Source organism: Athene cunicularia (genome assembly GCF_003259725.1).
Source record: "Athene cunicularia isolate RWA chromosome 1 unlocalized genomic scaffold, athCun1 chr1_part1, whole genome shotgun sequence".
Taxonomy (NCBI): Eukaryota; Metazoa; Chordata; class Aves; order Strigiformes; family Strigidae; genus Athene; species Athene cunicularia.
Window position 1 is genome coordinate 129,807,136 of NW_020799091.1, and position 23,151 is coordinate 129,830,286.

A 23,151-nucleotide genomic window follows, 5' to 3' on the forward strand; every position below is an offset into this window, starting at 1 on the left:
TCTGACAGACATTTTAAATTCTCCTTCCTCTAAAGAGAAATAACCTTAAGGTTCAGGTTTAGATTTAAATGGGCCTAATCTTCCACAAGTGCACCTGTTTGCTAATTACAGGTGTGTGCTGGGTAAATATTCTAATGCTGCCACTTGTTCTTCCTGTCATGCAGCTCGGTGTGATCATGCTTGGGGGTAAAAGCGCAAATAATCTGTCATATAATATCTATAGTTTATAGCAATACAGCCTCTAATAAATGAACTATAACCCACTTTGCACACCTACTGTTATAGGCAGCAGTCACTTGATGCTTTCTGGTTTTGCTCATGGATAAATCATGGAGCAAAGATGGGATGAAATATTCGTTTGATACTTTCTAGAGAGTTCACATAGGACTAGGCATAAATTAGCACTTACTTTATACTCCAACCTCCCATATATCAAAGAACTACATAAAACATAAGGCTAGCCATTAGAAATAACTATTGGACAGGATCTTCTATTCACAACATTAGTCATCTTCGGAAATCAGTCTTGGTTTAACCTATGCATTTTTAAGGAATATATAAAAATACATTACCTAAAGTAGCCTGTAGCTGAAAGACTCACACTCTGTTCAAAAGCTTCTTTAATCTGTAAAATATAGCACTGTTTGTGGTAAAGCAAGGAAGGAGCCAGCAAGGAACACAACATACATATATTTACTTAATTTACATATATTTACTTATTTACATATATTTACTTACAAAAATACCTGTAACAAATTGTAAAGAAAGGAAGATCAGCTGAGTTAAGTGTGTTTAGCCACAAATGGTGCCTAATACTGTAGAACTAAACCCCCTAAGCACAAGCAATCTGAATTCTTTTGGCAATGCAAAAAGGAATAGACCTGTCAACAGTGGCGTGCTTGCAGAATCTTTATTACTATTAATGCCATAGTCAGAAAGGGCTCTGCTCAGTTTTTCTGCTCAAGTTCAATGGGAAAGGGTTTCTCTTTGTCAGTTGAACAGATCTGTTTGAGAAGTCGCTGACATAAAAGATCTGCATGACCTATTTGCACAAAAATGACGGTTGACAAGAAAAATGCTCTTTGCAGTGTTCTGATAGTGGCAAAAATGACAGTATGAGGTCCCAAAGCTATTCCCTTTCAGTGATTCTCATGTTAGATTTACTCAGTTTACAAGTCAAGAAGTTTTGGGGTTTTAAAAAAAAAAAAAAAGTTTAATTAACTGTAATTTACTGACTTTGCAAGATGTAAAATTACTTCATTGCATGTATTAACATTCTTTCTTAGGTCAGCCATTTCTGCGAATATTTTGGGTGTGTCTGAATTATCCAAAGTAATTTGGCATGTACTAGAGGAGATTATTTTTGCATACGCAGCTGTCAGTTGTCAAGCTGCCACATGTATTCAAACATTATTTGCTACTGCTAGGAATTACTACTGACAAGAAAGTGTTTACATTTTCACAGTTATTATGGTATTAAATCACTTGAAAAGAAACACCCGAGTGTACTAGATCTGTAAATGCCTCAAGGCAGGGACTGTCCTTTTCATTAGGCCATAGATAACAAGCAATACTGGGTAAAGAGATATATAACAAACAGGTTTTCTTTTAACATCTCAATACACAGGACTAGATTCTCAGCCGTATCTTCATAAAAATAGTTGATATTATAGCAGAAAGCTTTTAGTTAAAAAATTCAGTTTCTAGCCCTAAAGTTCTATTCCCGTTTCAAGTGGGCACCAGAGAGGCCATTTCGTTAAATAGATTTAGCACTACTTCTGTATAAATCTATGTATGCAAATGTATCTAATATTATAACTAATTATATATTAGAGCAATGAGAGAAAGGATTCCTGCTACCTTTTGTGCAGTTCTATAATATACTGCATATGGGAGAGAGATGGAAGGAAGAAGTTGAGAAGACTTCTCTATTGATTTGGTAAAAATAAAGAACAGCCATGTAGGAAAACTGACACATATACCCTGACAACCAGCTTGTCTGAGGATAAGCTGGAGTGGGTCATGTTATTGCACAAGCTGATATTTTTTGTATATTAAAAACTTCTGTGCCTCCAAATGTGACTTCACAGATAGCTTCCCCTCCTTTCCACATAGATATGATTGGGGGATTGTTTCCCACATATCTAAACCAAGCAACTACACTCCATCTTTCTGTAAAATAACCTATTTCTACAGTTTTTAACTTCAGGATTATTAGGCTGAGCAGACCGATAAGACTACAATACATACATCCCAGCTTCTGCAAGCACACAAATACATGTCTTACCCAGTCATTCCAGGTCCCTTTTGGGTTCTTGTTGATGATAGGCTGCAGGCGTTTCATAAGAGTTTGGCAAGCATCCTGTGAGAAGTCAGGAGAATACAATTAACAAAATTAACACAGATATGTTTGGTACTATTTGAGATATGTTCTAGTCAGTATTTTATTAGTATATGCTTTATTTTCATCTGGGTTTGAAAAAGTATGATAGGAGGTGTCATTTTAACTGCATAGACACAAACCTTATAAAGGGTTAAGTTACAAGGGCTGCAATCTGTGTGAATGGCTAGATTTAGAACAGGAGCAAGGTACAAGATTTTTATGGGATTAGTTATTTTGTTAGATGAAATAAGGATTTTGTCAAACATAAACCTTTTTGGGAAAACCCAGATGATATTCTGAAAACTCATGAGCACCATTACTGAGAAACTGTCAACAAGTCACGTTTCTTCTTGGCAATCTCCAGTGGTATTACTGACCATCTCAATTTCAAACTTGATTTCTATGGGATCACTAATGCTTAAATCTGGCAGGCATTAAATACCATGAGGGGTAGGGTGTTTTGTTAAACTAAATACTACTCTTTACCTTCACAGCCATGCCATTGACATCTGTCCCTGCAGATCCTACTGAGGCACACGCATTGGGAACAGTTGTTGTGCTCGTTTCACAGAAGTGAATACATGACATGGGGATGTTCAATTCCCGACTAGCAACCTGTTTCAGGAAGAACAACATATTCTTCTCTGGTTTAGAAACATTCTAAACTCTCCAACAGTTTCCCAGTACTTGCTAGAAGTCAGGGATACCAGGAAAGATAATGTCTAAGCAAGTCCTCTTCCAAGCTCCAGCTGAAATCATTCTGCCCAGTTTGTCAGTAGAAAGAAACAGAAAAGAAATGCAATATTTTAGCTGTATTCAAACTCTAGATTGAGACTCTGGACCCCAACATTCAGTTCCTGATTTTGTTGCTTATATCCTGTATGACTTAGAGCAAATTATGCAGGCCCAGATCCCAAGCTTTCATTGACTTGATAAATATCTGGACTGTATACTAATATGAATACTGACCATCTTTTTTTACCATGGGTTTTATGGGACCAGCCCCAAAAAACCTTATTTCTACTAAGCCTCTTCACATACCACTGGAAAAATAAAACCCAAACAATCTGTTTTTTCTTCCTGCTGTCTCTATGACTCTTAATTAAGGTATCTTTGCTTTCAAACTCCATCAATACAAAGTGGCTACACACTGTTTATCTTCATGACAGATAAAGCACAAGGCAGTATTTGTTTGGATCATTTGTTACCTGGATCATTTTTGTATGAATACCCTGCCCCATTTCAATTCCACCATGTGTCAGAAGCACAGACCCATCAGTATAAATATGAACCAGAGCAGCAGCCTAAAAAAGGAAAAGCAAAATCAACATTAAACTAGTGAGAAATGTGTTTCATGTAGTAATGAAATGATGAATCCAAAAAGACAAAGTTTTGAAGTGTATTTCAATTTATTTCTTTAATGCTTTTGAATAGAAGGCAAAATTTGGAATGCTAGTCCCTGCTCTTCCTCTCAAAATAAAAAGATACAAATTCTTGGAGGTCTCCTTTTTCTGTTGCTAGATCCTGAAATAAATCCACACCTGGCAACAGTATCTCAATGGTTCCAAAAAGCTAGAGTACCTCACTCACTAGTGGCTGTAAATGCAAATTGCTGCAAATTCCATTTTCTCTCTCACTGATGTTTGAGAGCCTTTGGACAGAGTTTTTCAACTGCATAGGTTGGGCTGACTGGCAGCAGTAAGGTTCTGAATGAGATTTGCCTTCTGGACTCAGCTGGAAGTACCACTGTAGACTACGGAGGCCCTGTGATTTTAGTATTGAACAGTTTGATATGATACAAGTCAGTCAATTAATTTTCAATTGTTAAAATGCTGTCTATTCCAGAAGCACCAAAAAATACTACTGTTCTTCTTTTCTTCCTTAAAGTCTTTAATGACATTAAAGGATTAAGTCTTTAAGAACAGCATCCCATAGCAGCCCCATGGTAAGAGAGAGTAAGTTCAGAGCTATTTCTAGAATGGATAACTTCTTGTCAAATGAACACTTCGCCATCAATCCTCAAAAACTTTCCATAAAAGTGATCAACTCATCTATACCAATATCGTATCAGAAGAGATGGGACTGGCCCTTAAGTAGGCAGGGTCCAAGCTGCCTGGGTTCTAAAAACCAAACCACTTTGATCTCAGCTTGAAGAGAGCTAGAAGCCTGTGTAGCCTTCAGGGAACAACCATTAGGAGGATGACAGTTTTCCAGAAGTTGAAAGATAACACATTTCTTTTGTATCCTAAGGCAAAGTAAATGGATACAAAGCTTAGCTCACTTATTCTTTAAAGAAACTAACCTGAGAAAGATAACGTGTGCCTAGTCCAAATGGAAACTTCATTGGTACAATGGCAATCCCTTTTTTCTTCCAATAATTTTGCTTGTTAAATTCATTGACAGCTGTTTTCCTACTGTAGTATGCAGATTTCTCCATACATTCATTCCAACACCGTATTAAGTTTTGTGGATCAAGCTTTTGTTTGAAGTGTGTCTGCTCGTTCTCCTTATACATATTTATTTCCCTAATCTGAAATAATAAAATTAACAGCTATCACACAATCCTGTTAAAGGCAGACTGATCATTTCGGGGGACTAGTTAGACAACAGGAAGCTAATCACATGTTTTTTTAAGAATTACCAGTTCGGTTCAGTTTGTAAGAGCATGATATTCATTCAACGATCAAACACTGATTTGAAAAGACATGAATTTTAGCACAAATTAGGTTTGACTTAGAAAAGATTTGTTCAAACAGGTGAGCTAATCTAAAAGGGTTTTAACTTTCCAACCACACAGACTTCTTTTCAGGAGAGAAGATGCCCTCTTTTAGTCACCTTTTCTGGTGATAAACCAACTTTATCTGCAACTCCTGTTATCCAGGTTTCTGTCACAAGTGCTGACTGAGGAAAGCCAAATCCTCGGAATGCTGTGTTTGATGGCAAGTTTGTTTTGCAGGCATAAGCCCGGCATCTCAAGTTGGGAATCTTGTATGCATTGTCCATTTTTAATAAGGATACTTCTGCTACCTGAGGCAGGGGACAAACAGGTATAGTTAAATGTCAGAACAGTGCTTCTTCCAAATGCACATTTAAATCTTCCTCATCTCATATAAAGACTTTAACTTGAGACAATTAGATTTAAAATCAGGTTTCTGACAATCACTGCTAGTAAGAATATTCTTATGCACACATACAGGCTTTATTCATGCAGTATATTTGTTTACTGTTCTTTTTTGATATTCACAGAACACAGCTGATGTTACTAGTAGTTCAGTGCTGGTCAGTAGTTAAGGATGTAACATATACTTCATTTTATGATTGAGTTTCTTCCTACTTCGATATCAAAAGCCATACAGAACTAAAAATAGGCAGATTAGATTGAAAGCAATGGGAGCTCTGAAAGAAACTGATGAAAGCATTCTGAACTATCACGTCCAATGGAACATCACAGATAAGGTTTAGTTCCACCAGAAAGCATAGGTACTGCACTCTACAGTGTCTTCCAGTTCTTATGTTTTTCTTTTAGAGATTTCAAATGACAAACACAAGAAAAGGAAAATCCCACATTATAGACCTTGAATTAGGCTTTAGGAATCAGTATCAAAATAAATAAATAAGTTTAAAAATGTTCTGATGCCTCATGAAGAGGCCACTGGCCTTAACAGTGTTAAGTAGATTTCTCAGAATGGCAGATTTAAGCCTATATTCCTACTATTCCCACTGAGCTTTAAACAATAAACTTTAAAACATTTCTGCAGAGAAACAACTGAAGATAGTTTTACTGTGATAACTGTGCACATGAATAATGTCATATAATGCTACCTCTTCACTTAGGAAATATAAATTGAAATGTTATTTGCAGAATGAAAAAAAAAATCATATTTTGGGGCTTTTTTATTATGACCACAACTTTTATGGACTTAGAGAAAGTATGTGTATGGAGCTGATCAGGTTTAAGAGGGTTATTGATAAATCAGAGTGAATACAATGTATTGTTATAATACAACTCTTAGCTATGCCAAAGTTTCTTCCCAGAAATGTCTGTTCTTATCTTGATGCAATCACAGAGAGTTAAAACATATTATTAGTTGTTGATATTGGTGAAAACTAAGCATAGATTCCTGGTATCCAGCTTCCTTGATGGAAGACCAGTTCTTATTACAGTGAGCATCAAGCATTTTGGTTCTCTCTGGGGCTAGGCTCCCATAGGATAAGGTCCTCTCTAAAGAAAGAATAATCCCAATGTGTCTTGGGAACACACAGGTAAATCACACTGGCCCAGAAAAAAAAAAACTGGATTCTACATTTGGTAAAGTTTATAATTTTATTTCCAATAAACATATTTCTCATTTTCAAAGTGTTGAATTATTAATACTATACTAGGAATCAAATGGAATCACAGCTAGACCACTGGTTATTGATCTAATTAATTAGGGAGTTGCGGGAAAATAACAGAAGACTGTCAAGGAGGATTGTAAACACGCTCAAGTGACTTGCAGCTGGGGTGTCAAAAACACACATACTAGTCGTTGTTTAGTCTTCTGTATTTGACAAGTAGAACATCTGTGTTTAGATAACATAGGCCTGTGATAGAGTTTGAGGCACCCTATCAAACATGCCTGAGATTTCTGCCCTGCTGTGGGAAAGATCAAAGCACAATTGTAAACTATGCCTGTGTGAATCCCTGATAAACAGGTGAAAACAGGAGGTTCAGCATGGACTGAGATCCATGGTGCCTGTGTCCCCGCTTTTGTGCCTCTGCCTGGGTGCTGCTTTGGAGATACCCCAGTTGATGGGGTAACAAAAATAAATTTACTCCTTGCATGTCATCTGTGGTTTTGTGGTTGTTCCTGCATGCTGTACCATCCTTGCACAGGTTCAATGTTAGAGTTAGGCTGTTACCACATGCTATTCCAGCTGCAGCTGAGCTGAGTGGAAAGGTGACTCAGTTGGTTATCACTGCCTCCAACTGTAGGTCCACCCGCTGCACTGTATCATTGTAGAACATTCTTAGGATGGTTCTGACATGCAATCTGCTTTCATGTACATGCTTTTAATCATGGCTTTTTTTTCTAACCCTGGGTATTTTTGAACCACGTTAGGCAGCAATAGCATGGGCAGTTACACTGACAGACTTCCGAGTGCAGAAAATAGCCGTAGGGGGGAACAGTGACAAGCAGGTGAGGGGTAGTAACCTCAACAAACATTTCAGTCGCAGCTAGAATAGCCTACGCAAAAATAAACAACGAGTGACTGATATTAAAGCAAGCAACTTGTTATACTTTGTTGACCTGTAAGTGAGGAACTGAAGTATACAGCACAATAAATGCAGACCCAGTACAGAAATGCCCAGAGATAGTAACAGGACAACTATCACTATGAATTTTCTGAAGGCTAAGAAAGGTCTCCACAGCCTTGTAGACACAAAGCTTTAGTCAGGCACAAATGCAGGTACTACGTATTTTGAAAGGAATACGTTGTTAGTTGACATATTTATAATGGGAAAATAAGCCTAAGAAACCATTAATGAAGTTAATGCATAGGAAAATTTCAAAAAGTAGTATAGTGCTCCACTGAACTGAATGAGGAAAGGGTAAACTATTAGGTGTAGATTTTCCAGCAACCCACAGTCCCTACATCAAAAGGCTATATGATTAACAATACATGTGTAAGGGAACTTATCCTTCATAATTTTCCAGCTAACGATTCCTCCTGTATAAGATTTGTCAACTTATAAAAGCCTTACCAGGACAGATTCATCAGGGGTACATCCTCCATTAATGTAGTATTTGGCATCCACAGCTCTGATCCTACCATCCTTCATGAATCCAACCTAGAAGGATCAACAATAACTTATTTAGATTTTGGCATTCATTCATTTTTTCAGTGCTTGTCTACTTTGAAAATGAAGGTAATCTACACAGTTAGGGCCATACTGCACTATTAATTTCTGGGCAGCATTCACTGAAACTACAGAAGGGAAAGAAAGTATGTTCCTAAACTACCGGCTTTCCCACCTGGCGTCTGTGACCTGTATAGATACAGCAGCATACAATAAGCAACATGGCTTCATGTATTACCTGAGATGGCTGATACATGTGTCATCTAGGAACGTTTACTGTAAACAGAGTCATATCTCACTGTGAATTTAAGAACAGTGTTGGGCAGATAGAGTATGACATTTATTTTTCTTAATGACAAGAAGTTACCTTTATCTCACATCTCTCTTTTCACCTATCACCACTAACAAGCTCCTGAATTCTCAACACGAGCTACAGCGCATTTTCAACTTTAGGGAAGAATCTTATAAAACCTCTCTTACTTTACCTGTGTAGTATGTTGTGCAATATGGTATACCACTTATATAGAGCTTGTTTAGCATCACTTGCTTAGCATTAGTAGCTAAATTTGCTGAAGCCTTAGGCTACAAGCTGTGAACTTTCACCTAGGTATGTTGAACTTTTACCTTTTTAAGTAAAAGAAGGCCTGAGAGCTGATTCAAGCCAGAAGACAAAGAAGCTATAATCACCAGCAGAAGCTGCAACCTTAGAGATAAGAAAAGAAAAAGCCCACCTGGAGACAATGAAAGGACCCAATGAAGCATGGGAAGACCACAGACCCTAACATTACTATTGCTCCAAACTGTCATGTGAGGGGTGGGGAACTTAGATTGCAAGGGTATAATTGCCCAGGGATTTCTTTGTTCAGGGTCCCTCTTCTGAGGCATCCAGCTTGAGCTATTAAAAAGAAGTACTTTTGTAGAGGAATCTGTCTTTTGGCTTATCAATTCAGCAAAAACCAGGAGTCGAACCCTGTTACAGTGTCTGGCATGCATAATTTCCATGACAGGCAGAGATGGAAAAGAAGGTAGAAATTATCCTAATGAATAGTTATGACTGATGACAGTGCATGAGCAGGGAAGAGATTAATTTCCTCCATAGGGTGAGTTTTCCTGTATGACACTGTTTCTGTGAAAAACTAGCTGCTCCTTTGTATGAACCTAACCATATGGGCAGTTTAAAATAAACCTCTGCAGAAGAAGTCCGAGCTAGTGTAGCTTCCTGCTCCCAGAAAGAAAGACAAAAAGAGCTACAAAAGGAAAATGACATGAAGGGACTAGGAAAAAAAAAAAATCCTGCACAGAGAAGAGGCAGAAACAGAGAGAGGGCTGTACAGCAACTTTATCTCTTGGTTTCCTGGCTAGTAGTTTTGGTTTAAAATTGTATTGAACATACTCATTTGCATTAATAGAGCAATTATTAACCAGTAACACTGAAATTCACAGAATATGGACAGGTATTTTTTCACTGAATTCTTATGACACTCACTTTATATTTACCGATAAAAGGATGTCGGCCACCAGTGATTAACATATCATCCCCTCGGCTCAGAATAAGGCGGACTGCTCTGCTGGTTCTAAATCAAAAAAGAACAGTCAGATTTCAGTCAAAGTAAGAAATTTAATTAACAAGATGGCTATTCATCATATAGCAAGATCTAGCCATGCATATAAACGTGCATTTAGATTAAACTTAACTTTAATAGGCTTAAATATATGCTTAAAGCTATGCCCAGAGTTCTTTTTTTTTTTTTTGCATTTAGAATCATGTCAGAATTTTAATTTCATCTCTTGAAAGCCAGTGAGATAACTCAGTGCAAATTTCTTCTGAAGAAATTGATATTTCAGTGTTAAGACTGAACTGTGTTAAGTGACCTAACAGCAGTTAGTATTCAACTTTAAGCAAGAAAGAGTCACCTTTTAGCTATTCAGAATCATATTGAAATAGGGCATCTTAGAATAAAATCAAAACATGGATAATAATAAAAATATGAAAGTCAGTCTACAAATGCATACACCATTTAGAATAGTTAGTTCTGAAAAAATTAACATAAGATATAAAATAAGGTCCTAATAGTAAAAAAAGATTGTTTAAACTATAAAAAAAATATTATTTTTAGCATGGCCTAGTTAATCCAAAACACAGATAACATGGCCAAAAATAAGCAAGATCAGTTTGTACGACAATGATGGTAGTAACAAGAGAAATGCATAGAGCTAACCACTCAGACTACAAGATCATTTTGCTAAGACAGGATGTAGCCTGATGTGTATTCTGCTGCAAATCCATTATGCTTATAAAAGAGGTTACTATCCCCTGCAGCTAATTGCCAGTATTTTCCTGCCAATTTTGGGTGGTGGGGGATGAAGTTTTATGTGTTCCTAAAGTAATTCAAGTACTATTAGCAAAAACACAATACCTAATAGATTTAAGCTAATTTTGACTGAAATATGGTAACAACTGAACTAGAGTTACTTGTTCTTAAAAGCAGCTCTACTCATGAACTCTTCCTTCTGTATCCTGCTGTGCCAGTGAAGTTCACATCTGGATGGTTAACTTCGTATTTTGAATGTACATACAAAGCCTCAGTAGTTAGGGACTAGTCCTTTTGAAATGCTCGACCATTTTAAGAACATATCTAGCTTATACTAATATCAATTTCTTCAAATGCCATTAATTTATTTGAGGCTACAGCTAAAGAGCTAGAGCTGTTTAACATAAGTAGTTTAACAAAACAAAACAAAGAAAGGCCCTGAATAGTCTTACAAAATGTGAACAGTCAGGATTTTATGACTTTTTGGCTAGCAACTTTATGAAAAGAGAAAGTATTTTAATCAAAATGCAAAAACTGTTCATCCTATTTTCTCTTCATATCCCAATATACACATACCACACTTACTTGTTTGCTGCCACTGCAGCAACTGATGCCAGTAAGCCAGCTTTCAGGAGCTTCCCACCAAAAGCTCCACCAACTCGTTTGACATGGCACATGATCCTGTTGGCTGGAACGCCTAAACTTGCAGCTACCATTTCCTGTAAAACCAGTTTTAATCTTTTATGGCAACTCAAACTAAGCCTTAAAGTTAGGTTCTGAAATAAAAACCTTTTCTAGAAAAGGGTTCCATAGATGTTTCTGGGTTTTTCTGAATCAGATCAAAATAATTTTTCCTTTACCCTAGGTTAAAAAGCAAGAAAAAGCTAACAACAAACACTCAGCAGTGTTCACATTTAAAATCCCTACGATGGAGACTGTGAAACAGCCATGGACAGACCCTTGGATATCATTATTTAAACAATAAGAAGCTTCAGGTATAAGAAAAGGGGACTAGAATATTTTTTAATTATTTTTATTATTAAAATAATAAATTTAATTTTTATACAAATAAAATTGCTTTTTAATAATCTAAGGACTTGCTAGTGTCAGGAAGGTTCTTGCTTCTAATAATTTTCTCAGACACACATTTCTTCATGTTTCTTGGCAATATAATAATAATGGAAATGACAAAAGGAGCTGAACTGGGCTTTGAATATAAAATGCCAGTATTGAGTCTGAAATACTCTTTGATTCACCACAACTATTGCCATGCAGACCATAAGCTATGTCAGCTTTGCTTTACCATTTCCCATCATAATGATCAGAGAGTTGGAACAACTCTCCTATGAAGAAAGACTGAGAGAGTTGTTCAGCCCAGAGAAGAGCAGGCTTCAGGAAGAACTTATTGTGGCCTTTCAATATATAAAGCAAGTTTATAAGAAGCAGAGAAAGACTTTTTCCCAAGGCCTGTACTGACACAAGGGTCAACAGTTTAAAACTGAAAGAGGGTAGGTTTAGATTGGACATAAGGAAAACATTCTTTACAATTTGGGTGGTGAGACACTGGCACAGGTTGCCCAGAGAAGTTGTGGATGCCCCATCATTGGGAGTGTTCAAGGTCAGGTTGGACGGGGCTTTGAGAAACTTGATCTAGCGAAAGATAACCCTGTCCATGACAGGGTGGATTAGATGATCTTTAAAGGTTCCTTCAAACCCAAACCATTCTATGATTATGATTTTGGCATGGAGCAGCAGTCTCACCTACAGCTATTAGAGTTGATCAAACCCTCAGGAGACTCTGACTCTACTGGGTGCTGATTGCTCCTCACCTCAATGGAAAGCTAATGAGGATGGAAGAGCCTCAGCACTCCATATGGTGTTTTTCAAACCTACAATAGTGGGGCATGAGGTACTTTGTCCAAAAGGAAATAAGAGATTTTTACTTTCTCCTTATCCTCACCCAGTGTAGTGGTCAGTGTTTATCAAGATACAGCAGTACTATGAAGTGACTGTTGTTGGATAATTCAGATGTGCAATTTCATGTTCCTACTGCTTTTAAACTGTTAAGATGGATTTGTAAACCAAACTTTAAAAGCTCTACTGTAACAGGTTCAACCACTTTCTCTGAAAACACTCTGTATTACCTGAATAATTGCTGGATGCTGTGTTGACACATACACATCCATTTCCTTATCCTCTCCTTTTGGAACAACAAGCACACTCTGAGTCTCTATGTAAAAGTGTTCCTGTCCCCCGATGTGAATCTCCCCTGATCCAAACAAAAAAACCACAAGTGTTACCGAGGGAAAAGGACAGAAGAAATTAACCAGGAAATAACAGCCCATCGTCATGTCAATTATGGTAATCAGTGTCAAATCTTCTGATACTTCTTGTATGAAGAAGCAACATCTAAAATAAAAACACAGATTAAACTCCTTGCAGAATCAAATTGGTCTTGTTCCAGTGGCATCAACAGAACTTGATTAAGAGCAGAACAATATTGCCTGCCATTGGTGACAGCATTAAATAAAGCACAGGTAAATTAAACAAAGCACAGACATACTGGACCAGGACAAGACAGTGGCCACCGAGATGCTCAGGGGGATGGACCACAGAATGTATGAGAAGAGGCCAAAAGAACTGGATTTATTCATTCATAAGAACAAAAGGGTTAAGGGGAGATCTTACTGTTGTCTACAAGTACCTGATGGGACAGCATAGAGAACAGCGAGTCAAACTGTTCTCAGAGATGCATAATGGAAGGGTAACACAAGAAATTCCAACTCAATAAAAGAAAAAAAATCACCATGAAAGTGGTCAAACATTGGAAGAGGTTCCTATAGAGGTTGTGGAATCTCCATCTTTGGAGATACTCAAAACCTGACTAGATGTGGCCCTTAGTAACCTACTCTAACTGGACCTGCTTTAAACAGGAGATTGGACTAAATGAACCCTTCCAACCTAATTATTCTATGATTCTGTTTCAAGGACAAAGGATATAGAAAGCTTGAATGTAGTAGCAGGACCACAAGACCATTAGGTTTAATCACACTTTCTTCCAGGTGATCAAAAGCTTTCTCAGGGTTAATGGCTATATGGAAAAAAGGTAGAACTGGGACTTGAAGAACAGACAGACCGACCCAAATACTGACAAAACCTTCTCACCAAACGTATTCTGCAGTTTACCTTCAATTATATTATCAACAGTTTCAAATGCCCGATCAACATTTCCTTGTTCTAATTTTCTTTTTGGCTCAAAGAATGAGTTGTGCTGTATAGCTTCCTGCAGTGTAGAAAAAGAGAAATAGTTTTTAAAAGTATTTTAAAAGTTCTCAGCTTGTTGTGGCATTTTACTCTCAGGAGAAACAACATTCTCTTCAGAGATTTGAACCACCAACTACCAAAGTCAATGAATAACAGTATTTCATCACTTTACTGGCATTGTTCAGCTTGTGTCTTCAGTTCCAGCAATTCTTTCCTCATATATCTTGAGTTACTGATGATGGCAGTTGCTAAAGGAAATGCATTCGGTTTATTCAACCTGCTCTTCCCTTTCATAGATCCAGCAAGTGACCAAGAGAACACAGAATAAGAACGCAAACACATCATCCAAAGAGTGATGCCAGTAAGAGAGAAAGAAATCACAAGTACTAAGTGGAATCTATATATTATGATTTGCTTTATTTCTAATAAGACTTCCTTGGAGTTTCAGCTGTAATGAAATATTATTAAAATTTGCCAGTCTTTAAAAAGAGGCTTCTGTTTCTATACCTGTAAAACTGTTCTGTTACACCCCGCAGGCATTATGGAAACAAGCCGTAAAGACTACCAAAACTAATGCTGGTTTCCTGCAAATGTGTCCTTTGTTCCTTACTTCCACCCATCCTTTAACCCAGCATAAGTCCATTTCCCCTATGATATCACGTTTCTAAAATGTTCTATATTCCTAACATCTTTCCCCGCAAATTCCCCCAACACTTCCTACATCTGCAGCCTAATTTTTTTGGCTTGCGAGCTGGACAACAGATAAAAACACTACAGATAATCAGGAGCTGATAGTTCAGCCAATATACACATGCTGATTGACCAGCTGGTAGCTACCAAAAGAATTACAAACAACAGTGTGCTCATTGTCTTTTCCTCACTGGGAACATTAAAAGAGCTCTTTTGTACTCTTATGTTTATTATTATGAAACCTGTGAGACCTTAATACTTTTGAGACTGTTGCCTATCTATCACAAGTAGTCAAAATCAGCCAAAAGAAAATTTATTTATAGGGAGACCAACCCAACAGACTGGTTAATTGGATGTTCATATTCACCTTGTTTCCTTAGAAAATCATGTTTTAAAAGCAAGTGAAGAGTGCAAACTGCTGCTTCCATTAATTAAATAGATAAAACAATAAAAAAGCAAGAGAAAATAAATTATTAGTACCGCAATTGTTAAGATCACTGGTTCCAGCACTTCATACTCTATCTTCACTTTTGCAGCGGCTTGTTTGGCATGATCATCTGAATCTGCAACCACGGCACAGACAATCTGACCCACACAAATCACCTGTAAAATACACATCACTTAATAGAACAGTGGATTCAAAAGATTCCCATATGTGCTGCTGATATTCTTTCCTGTAACCACTATTCATGTTTCCTTTTTAGAATATTGTTTTGACTTAGGGCTTTTGTATTTTTTAGCTTGTCTCTGAATCTAACAAATTATTAGAAATACCAGTATAATTGGGGAATCAGGGAAAATACAGTATTCAGAATTATAGCTATTTGTGAGACTTTCAGTGAAATATACTCTCCCACCAACTCAGATGGTTTTGTGAGGTTTACTCTGTATTTGTCTGACTCATGTACTTTTCTCTAGGCAGTAAAAATCAAGAAAATCCATTTAAAAATATATTGTAGTTATACCTTGTTTCTTGCAAATATAATCTCTGGATCATCAGAATAGTAAAACTCATTTGTAGCTGGTACATCATGAGCTGTTATGATATCAAACACACCTGGTCCTTTTAGAGCCTCTGAGGTATCTATAGATCTGATTGGGATATAGGAAGAGAGAAGTGTGATTAAATAGTTTTACAAACTGTTGCACAGAGGAAGGGAACACAATACAGAGGTATGTTTCTTGTATTGCTGGGATCTGCTCATAGGTTCAGACATGTCTTTTCCTTCTATCTCTGACATGCAAAGAAGTGCAGGTTAAAGGCAATTTAAAATTCTAACCTGCTTCATTTATAGGAAATATTCTAGATGCAACAGGGTTGCAAATTATGGGCCCATTAGACTGCCAGAACTGCACCGATTTAATAAAAATCACTGCACAGTTATGCTACAATTGCAACTTTCTAAAACCTCACAGTCTACACAGATATCAATTTGAGACACATAAGCATGTACAAATGGAGAGTTCACAATTATAACAGAAATGGCAGTATAAACGGAAAATGAATGGGAAGGTATGGGTGTAGAAGGATGGGGAAGAATGGCAGAAGGTCTATAAGAATGGCATGCTTTGATTGCACCTAGTTTAGCAGGTCATCAAGATCCCAGCACATCTACAGGCATCTTCTCTAGACACCCAGATCAGAAGACAAAGGAGAGTGAATAAATCCTACTGACTCACAGAGATGGGGGTGATGTCAGCTCCTTGATGGTACCAGAAAGAGCACATCCAAACCCAGCATACTATCACCAACCCAAGAACAAGCCAGGAACTGTGACAAGGACTTCACAGCTAGCAGACCCAGCCCTCTCTGTCATCACAATAAATCCTGACCAGACCACCTGAATACGTCTTGGTGCCTGAATGCTGGGCAGACAACTTGGGTATGTGCAATTTTGCACAGGATATGTGCCTGAATATTGCACAAACTGCTAGAATTGGTGTATCTTGACAATATAAAAATGTAAGTGAAAACAGTTTTCTTTCAAAAGTAAAATCCTCTTCCCATCTTTCTCTCCTATAAGGACTCCTATGAGCTTTGCTACCTTGTTGCTTAATGTTCCAACATTATTTCCTGCATCTAGAACAATTTCTTCTTTCCTGATCGAGTTGAGATTTCAAAGCTATGTTGGCAAAGCTGAGTTTTCGTGCCCACCTGCATTGCACAGCTCAGCACTTTGTGGAGGTACCTAGGCTAGCTCTAGGCTCGCTCATGGACCAGAAACAGTTCAACCTTATTAGTACAGTAATATGGAGTGAGGCACTTATATCCAAACAGAGCCTTCTACTAGAGCGACTATTGCTTCCAGCACCTGAGCCAGTGCAGGTATCAGCACGCTGTTCTGTATACACATCCCATTAGTTTGCTCTAAAAATCTCAGACAGCAATTCATAGTAGCACTTTTTTTCAGATAGATTTTGAACACTTACACAATCTTAGCATGAGCTCTGGAACTAGTGACAACAGCCAGGAAGAGCTCCCCATCCACAGAAGGAAGGTCATCAACGTAAACTGCTTCACCAGTGGCATGCTTAATTCCAGACTGGTGCATAACGGGCCGTCCTACAGGATCCTGAGGAGACTGACTCGGCTCTATGTCCTGTACAGCCAAAAATAGACACACCCCCACCCCCAAGCATTTTAAAAAAAATAATCATGTTATTAGTATAGTAATCAGAAAATCAGATGAAGGAACAACTGTTCATATTAACACCATCTGGTTCAATACTGAAAACAGACATGGATGCAGGACCCGATTGCTGTTCCTGGGGATTTCTTCGATTTCTTCTTTTAAGGAGCCTTCCGAGACCCTTGCACAGGTTTGTCAACTTGGGGTTTTTTCCTTAATCATTTACATCAAAGTGATACAAATAGCACTTCTTTCTCAGAAGGACAGCTTCCTCCCTTACTGATTGGCATCATGAAGCTTTGATAATTTTCCAATTTGTTCTCTGAAGATTTTACTCTGTATTTTACCAGTGTCTGGTGTTGCATTTTGAGTCAATTGCAGTGATTCCTAGGGTTTGTCTTCCTCACTGAAAGATTGCAACTGATCAGTGTAACTCAGCGAAAAAAAATGTTATTTAAATATTTCCTTCCCAATTTTATTTCCTTGTACCTGTGTATGACTTTAGTGCCTTATTAACCTTATTTTGCTAAGCTTTTACTGAAAGTTAATTCAGTGTTGCCAGTTAATTCTGCCACAGCAATTAATGGTTGCCAACTTCCAGAACATTTTCCAATTTCTGGGTCAGTGTTCATACTAACTCTTTCTTGTTCTACATTTAGAATTACTTAATTTCTCACAATTCAAAACCTTTTTTCTTCTATAGCTTCCAGCACACAAGTGTTCTGGCTACACACTTCTACCTCCTGCACTTTCTGTCACACAGCCCAATATTAGCCCAAGACCAAGAATGGACATTTTTCACTTGACTGCCCAAAGTTCCTTAAATGGCTGTCCCAGACAAACCATCTCAACTTTCCCACTAACAGAATGACCAGGTATTTACCTTTCAGGAAATACATACCTTTTTTTCCCCTTAATTTTAAATGCTTAATAATGTTCAGTTGAAGTCCAGACAAGGACTTGCAAAAGTTAGATAGAAAATTAAAAAAAAAAAAAACAACAGATATTCTGGATTTGTAAAGAATTTCTGTTGCTCAGTGACAAATGATCTGAGTAACAAATTGTTTCTATTTCTGTTGTTTAGTCACTGTCTTGCAGCTGGGAAATAAATTGCTGAAAGTCATAAAGAACTGATTCCTTTGGTCCTGGCCTCTTTTATAAGACTGTAGGGTCTTTTTTTTTTTTTAATGATAATTCTGAAGGAAGCTGAAGATAATGACTTGTTAATGATCTTGATAAAGATTTGTTCAAAATGTAAAGTATTTAAAGCTGAAATGTTATTCTAAAGAATATCTGAAAATGAAAAAAAAAATGTTTACTTAAATTTCATTTGAATTTTCTTTAAGTTTGCAAAAACTTGAGATTTTGACTTGTGTATTGAGGGTATTGAAATATCAAAATCATTGCAGGATTTCCCACCAATGATCTAGTCGCAAGGGTGATCTCAGAAAATCCAAAAGGTGTTCTTTACTACCCTCTACAGCTGACTCCTCCTGAAATACTCTTGTTAATTTGATCAGCCATCACAAACTCCATCTTGTTTCCTAAATCTACAGTAAGACCTAAGAGCCCTCTGAGGTCTGAAGAAGTGTATCTTGAGACAAGAAAGCTATAATGAAAGCTACAGACTTGGGCTTTTCAATCTTTTTTATTTTCTTCTATCTTTTTTTCCCAGTTTTTTTTCCCCACATTTCTTCTATCTTTTTTCCCCAAGGTTTCACACTGCAATACAGCAAGTTTATGCAGTCTGACAATGGAGTTTGTCCAGCATGTTTATCTTTTGAGAACTGTTTAGAAGTGAGTACACCTGTATGAGTCTATTTTTATAGACAAGGTCTTTATAATTGAGATACAGTTAAAATCAACCACTAAGAGCCTGTTGCCTTCAATCCTTTGGAAAATCTTTACCTGAGCTTCACAGCAAGGGTCATGCTTGAACTGTAACTTTTTACCAAGTCTTATAAAGCACAGAACAATCTTAGAATAAAATCACTTGCCTGGTATATTTGAATACTCTGGGGCATTTTGGTTTTGAAATCTTGCAGGACACTCCTATATTCCATAGGTATGCCAGGATAGTGGCAAGGATCCTGAAAAGGAAGTGAATTACCACTAAGACTCATATTTTTAACACACCAATTAAAAAAGCTAAAAGCAAAATCACCAAATACAAACTCTTGATATAGGAAATTCCTTCAAGACTCTCACCAGCTAGAAAGGCTCTAAAATAACAATTTTAAAAGAATGTAGAGTTTCAAGATTTCACTAAATAATATTTAAAAATATATATGATTCAACAAATATGCTTGTTTATAAGTGAACAACAAAAAGCATGAATAATCAGAAGAGCTTTGTTCTGGGTTCTGATCAAAACTGGCACAGAACCTAATTTAATTTAATAGTATAGTAATAAGAATTTAATAGTAAATTACCTAGCAATGGAAATTCAGAGGAAAGAGCTCAAGGTAAGAGAAAAAGGGATATTTTTCCTCGTAAGAAAATATTCAAGACAAAAATAAGTAAATTACACCTAGAATACTTTGGGAAGTAAAATTTTAGAGTCCTCCTCTCCCAGTCAGCAACTTATACAAGAAGGAGGGTTGGCTTAACACCTATAGTTGCCTTCCAAAACCTTTATTTCTACTCTATCTATTTATGTTTTGAGCTATAGACAGATGGAGTAAGACCTCATGTATGTTTTTCTTTGGGCTTGGGAGCTCAATACAGATATACTGTTGTGTTGACATTGCTCAATTTTTTTTGAAGCCTAATGTCCAAGGTAAAGATATCTGAGCACCTAAAAATTAAATGGGCATCTCTCCATCAATCTCATTGGAAGTTAAGCACTTATGTTCTTCTGTAGATCTGAACCCCAAAGACAATATTTAGCACATTGTACAAATTGCAAGCATCAACAGATAGGAAAAAGCAGACATGGAGGACTAATTTACCATTGTCTTTAATGACTGTGATACTTCCAGGAAAAATCTGTAGAAGAAACTGACTATCAAAGTTTTCTTATAGTCTACTTTTTCACCACTGTCTGAGCCTGGAAGAGCAATTTCTTTAAGAACTAGTCTGCAAGCTTCATCCAACATTTGTTTATTCCAGTGTCTGTCAGGAAGAATAATAGATACAATCAGACCAGAACTCAAAAAACCCCCCCAACAAATTGCAGTAATATATTTGTACCATGTACCACAGGCACAATCCTGCTCAAAATTAAACCAAAATATCGATTCTAATAATGGCCTGCAATTTTGAAAAAAGTGTAGAACAATGTTTCTCACAGAAGTGAGGTCCCCCAGGTCAATAGAATTGAGTGCTATGCCAGCCTTTTTAAAAGAGATTACTAAATAAAACTTGTTACAGCTTTAAAGCTACTTTAACAGTTTTACAGTTTATCACTATTCTGCAGGTACTGTTCTGTATTTAAAGAAAAGTGAATAATGATGTTGATGCAAACTGTAGATACTTTCAAGGGATCTGACTAGTGCTGGATAGTTGTTACATTTTCTGAAAAGGCTGTCTTGTTGAAGTATCTCAACACAGTTAATTCACCATGGTTCCACAACCCTATATATCAAAATATAAATCTATTAGAATAAATTTAATCATATAAAGGAGCAAAAAATGATGAGTACTTCAATTAGTGAAACAGCTGCATATTAAATGGTAACGCAGCCCACTGGGACTCTGTTTAGATAAATGGTTTTAGACTGCTTGAATTATTTGTAATTTTTTTCCTCCAAAACTTGGAAAGATGCTGCAAAGTGGGAGGGAATTTCAGGGATTAACTTCCAAGATTATTAGGATCTTGTAGATGAGGAGATACTGAACAGGTTAAGGCTTGACTTGTGCTCCTAAATTTATTGGGCACATCTGAAGTATCTATTGGAGCCAAACTGAAGGACTCAAGGACACTACGGGATATAGCATCATTTACCAATGCTTGGGTTCAGGTGCACAACTGACTAGGTGTACCTCATCCACCTATCTCACAGCTTTGCACACTTCACACCAGAGTTTCACCCATATGCAGACTCCAAAATGTAACCATCCTGGAAAGTCATCATTAAGGCTTGGCCAGATCATTCACTTGAAGATACGTGGCATCAGCCAGACAAGTGAAATCTTTCTGTACTTTCCAAGGAAGTACACCCAAGCTCTCAAAGCCCTTATTCAGTGATACAGAGAAAAAAGAGAAATCGTACCTTCCGATAAGTGTCCGACAGGTTTGTTTTGCACAGACTGTGGTCGAGACAGCACCTCCATAGAAAATGCTTAAATCCTTTATTGTATCTGTACCTTCTTCAAAAAGGACTCTCATCCCAGCATTGGTTACTGGGAGGGCATTCTCCCGTCTTGGTGCTTGTCGAAATGCAGACACATACTCCCCCTAAGCAAGATCAGACAGAAGTGAGTAACCTGCAGACATGTAAGTATCTGAAAGTAGAACTTGTTACGGCACTATGTGAAACAAGGGAATAAAAAAAAATGAAGAGCACAAATTTAACTTCCTGAGCATTCAAGACCATACACTTCCTTCTCTTGACCCTACTGTAGCTTTACCTCTTTGTTTCTAGCAGCCCATACCAAATCCTCCATCATCTACACAGTTCAGGTGACCTAGATTTTTTCATGGCAGATAGCTGAATGACAGGGATCTTGTGGAGTGGAGCTGCATTTATAACAAGACCAAAAACTTAGAGGCTTCAAAGTATTGCAAAACTTCAGTACTCAGATATCATGACCCATCATTCTCTTATAAGATCCCATATCCACTCTCACAAACACAATAGCAGTTAAAGACTATTAATCAGTTCAGCAACATTTATGGAAGCATCATTCATATGTCCAATCTTATCCCATTTTAAGAAAAATCCTCAAGAGAAAATAATACTTTACCTACTTGATGCCAACCACATCAGAGGTGAGCAGCTTGCTTTGGTGAGGACTTGTGCAAGACCCCATTCTGAAGGAGGTCTAGACAACTGCTATTGCCCTCATCATTTTAAGATAAACTTTTGTCTGAATATCACTCTTTATATATCACCAGGTACCTGATGATTTGTGGTATTTGGCTGAAAATGGGAGTATGGTACTGACAGAACCAATGTAAGGAATTCAAAAAGTGAGCAGTGATAGTGTTACTTTAAACATAGGGATTATGCCCCCTCCTGCTCTTTATTTAATAGTCTTTAACTCTGTATAAAGAAAATTAAACAACTAGTAATTTACCTTCCTAGAATAGGGAATATGGACAGAGACTAAGATCTCTTCTGGTGTAATGGTATTGTTACCAACTCCATCTGCAAAAATATCTCTCAAAGGAATCTGTCGCTTTCTTCCTAAAAAAAGAATCACAAATCCAACCACTTGTGTACAATTTTGCAATTAACATACATCAGTCATATTTTAATTGGCAAGAAATACCTCCAGCCTTCCTAAGTAAATAACAACTGCAGTTTACGTAACAAATTATCAGTGATATGCTCTATAAATACAAATGACTGCTCTACCTTGCACAGTATCCCAACACCAGAGTCCTAAGTACCCAGAGAGCAATCCCCATTCTGTAATCCTCCCTTCTGATGCTGCCACAATGATCCATCCCCACTCCTGTCAATCCATTCCAAATCTTTGCTGTTGCTGTCATCACTGCCTTTCCTTCTAAAACATGAAGAATGATGAAGAAAACTGAATGGGAAAGAACTGCTGCAAAAGTTTAAAAAAAAAAAAAAATAATCTTTCTGTGTTTGGTTGTTTTTTTCTGACATTCTGAACACTTCTAGGAATCCAGAAAGGAATAAATGCTATTGCCTTTTCTTTCTCTTTTTTGGTAGATCATTCTCAAAGTGACTATGTTTGTCATGCTATATGTCCTACTAAACATGGAATTTTCAAAAGGGAAGAGAAAATTCTGCAAGGAACCTAAACCTGTAAGTACCCTTTGAATACTTAAACTTCATCTAGGCTACATCGGGCTTGCCAATATCATTACACAATTAAGCTAGCAAGCCTTCTGGA

The 23,151-nt window shown here is 37.2% G+C and overlaps 1 protein-coding gene across 6 annotated transcripts in view; it reads right to left on the bottom strand.

Annotated features, from left to right (window-relative positions):
• Positions 1-23,151, bottom strand: part of LOC113480959 (aldehyde oxidase-like) — a 44,588-nt gene that overhangs the window by 7,907 nt on the left and 13,530 nt on the right. For all 6 annotated transcript variants that reach the window (XR_003398583.1, XM_026850187.1, XM_026850179.1 and 3 more), the window contains 18 exons: positions 22,363-22,472; positions 21,336-21,520; positions 20,073-20,235; positions 19,119-19,211; positions 16,922-17,091; positions 15,457-15,583; positions 14,972-15,094; positions 13,724-13,820; positions 12,682-12,806; positions 11,123-11,256; positions 9,712-9,799; positions 8,130-8,216; positions 5,219-5,410; positions 4,686-4,913; positions 3,592-3,687; positions 2,870-2,998; positions 2,288-2,362; positions 573-625 (listed from right to left, as the gene is read on the bottom strand). Coding sequence is in view for 5 of the 6 variants with exons in the window: in XM_026850187.1 (XP_026705988.1) it covers positions 573-625; positions 2,288-2,362; positions 2,870-2,998; positions 3,592-3,687; positions 4,686-4,913; positions 5,219-5,410; positions 8,130-8,216; positions 9,712-9,799; positions 11,123-11,256; positions 12,682-12,806; positions 13,724-13,820; positions 14,972-15,094; positions 15,457-15,583; positions 16,922-17,091; positions 19,119-19,211; positions 20,073-20,235; positions 21,336-21,520; positions 22,363-22,472 (2,275 nt within the window). In the remaining variant the exon portion in view is untranslated. The remainder of the gene's footprint in view (positions 1-572; positions 626-2,287; positions 2,363-2,869; positions 2,999-3,591; positions 3,688-4,685; positions 4,914-5,218; positions 5,411-8,129; positions 8,217-9,711; positions 9,800-11,122; positions 11,257-12,681; positions 12,807-13,723; positions 13,821-14,971; positions 15,095-15,456; positions 15,584-16,921; positions 17,092-19,118; positions 19,212-20,072; positions 20,236-21,335; positions 21,521-22,362; positions 22,473-23,151) is intronic.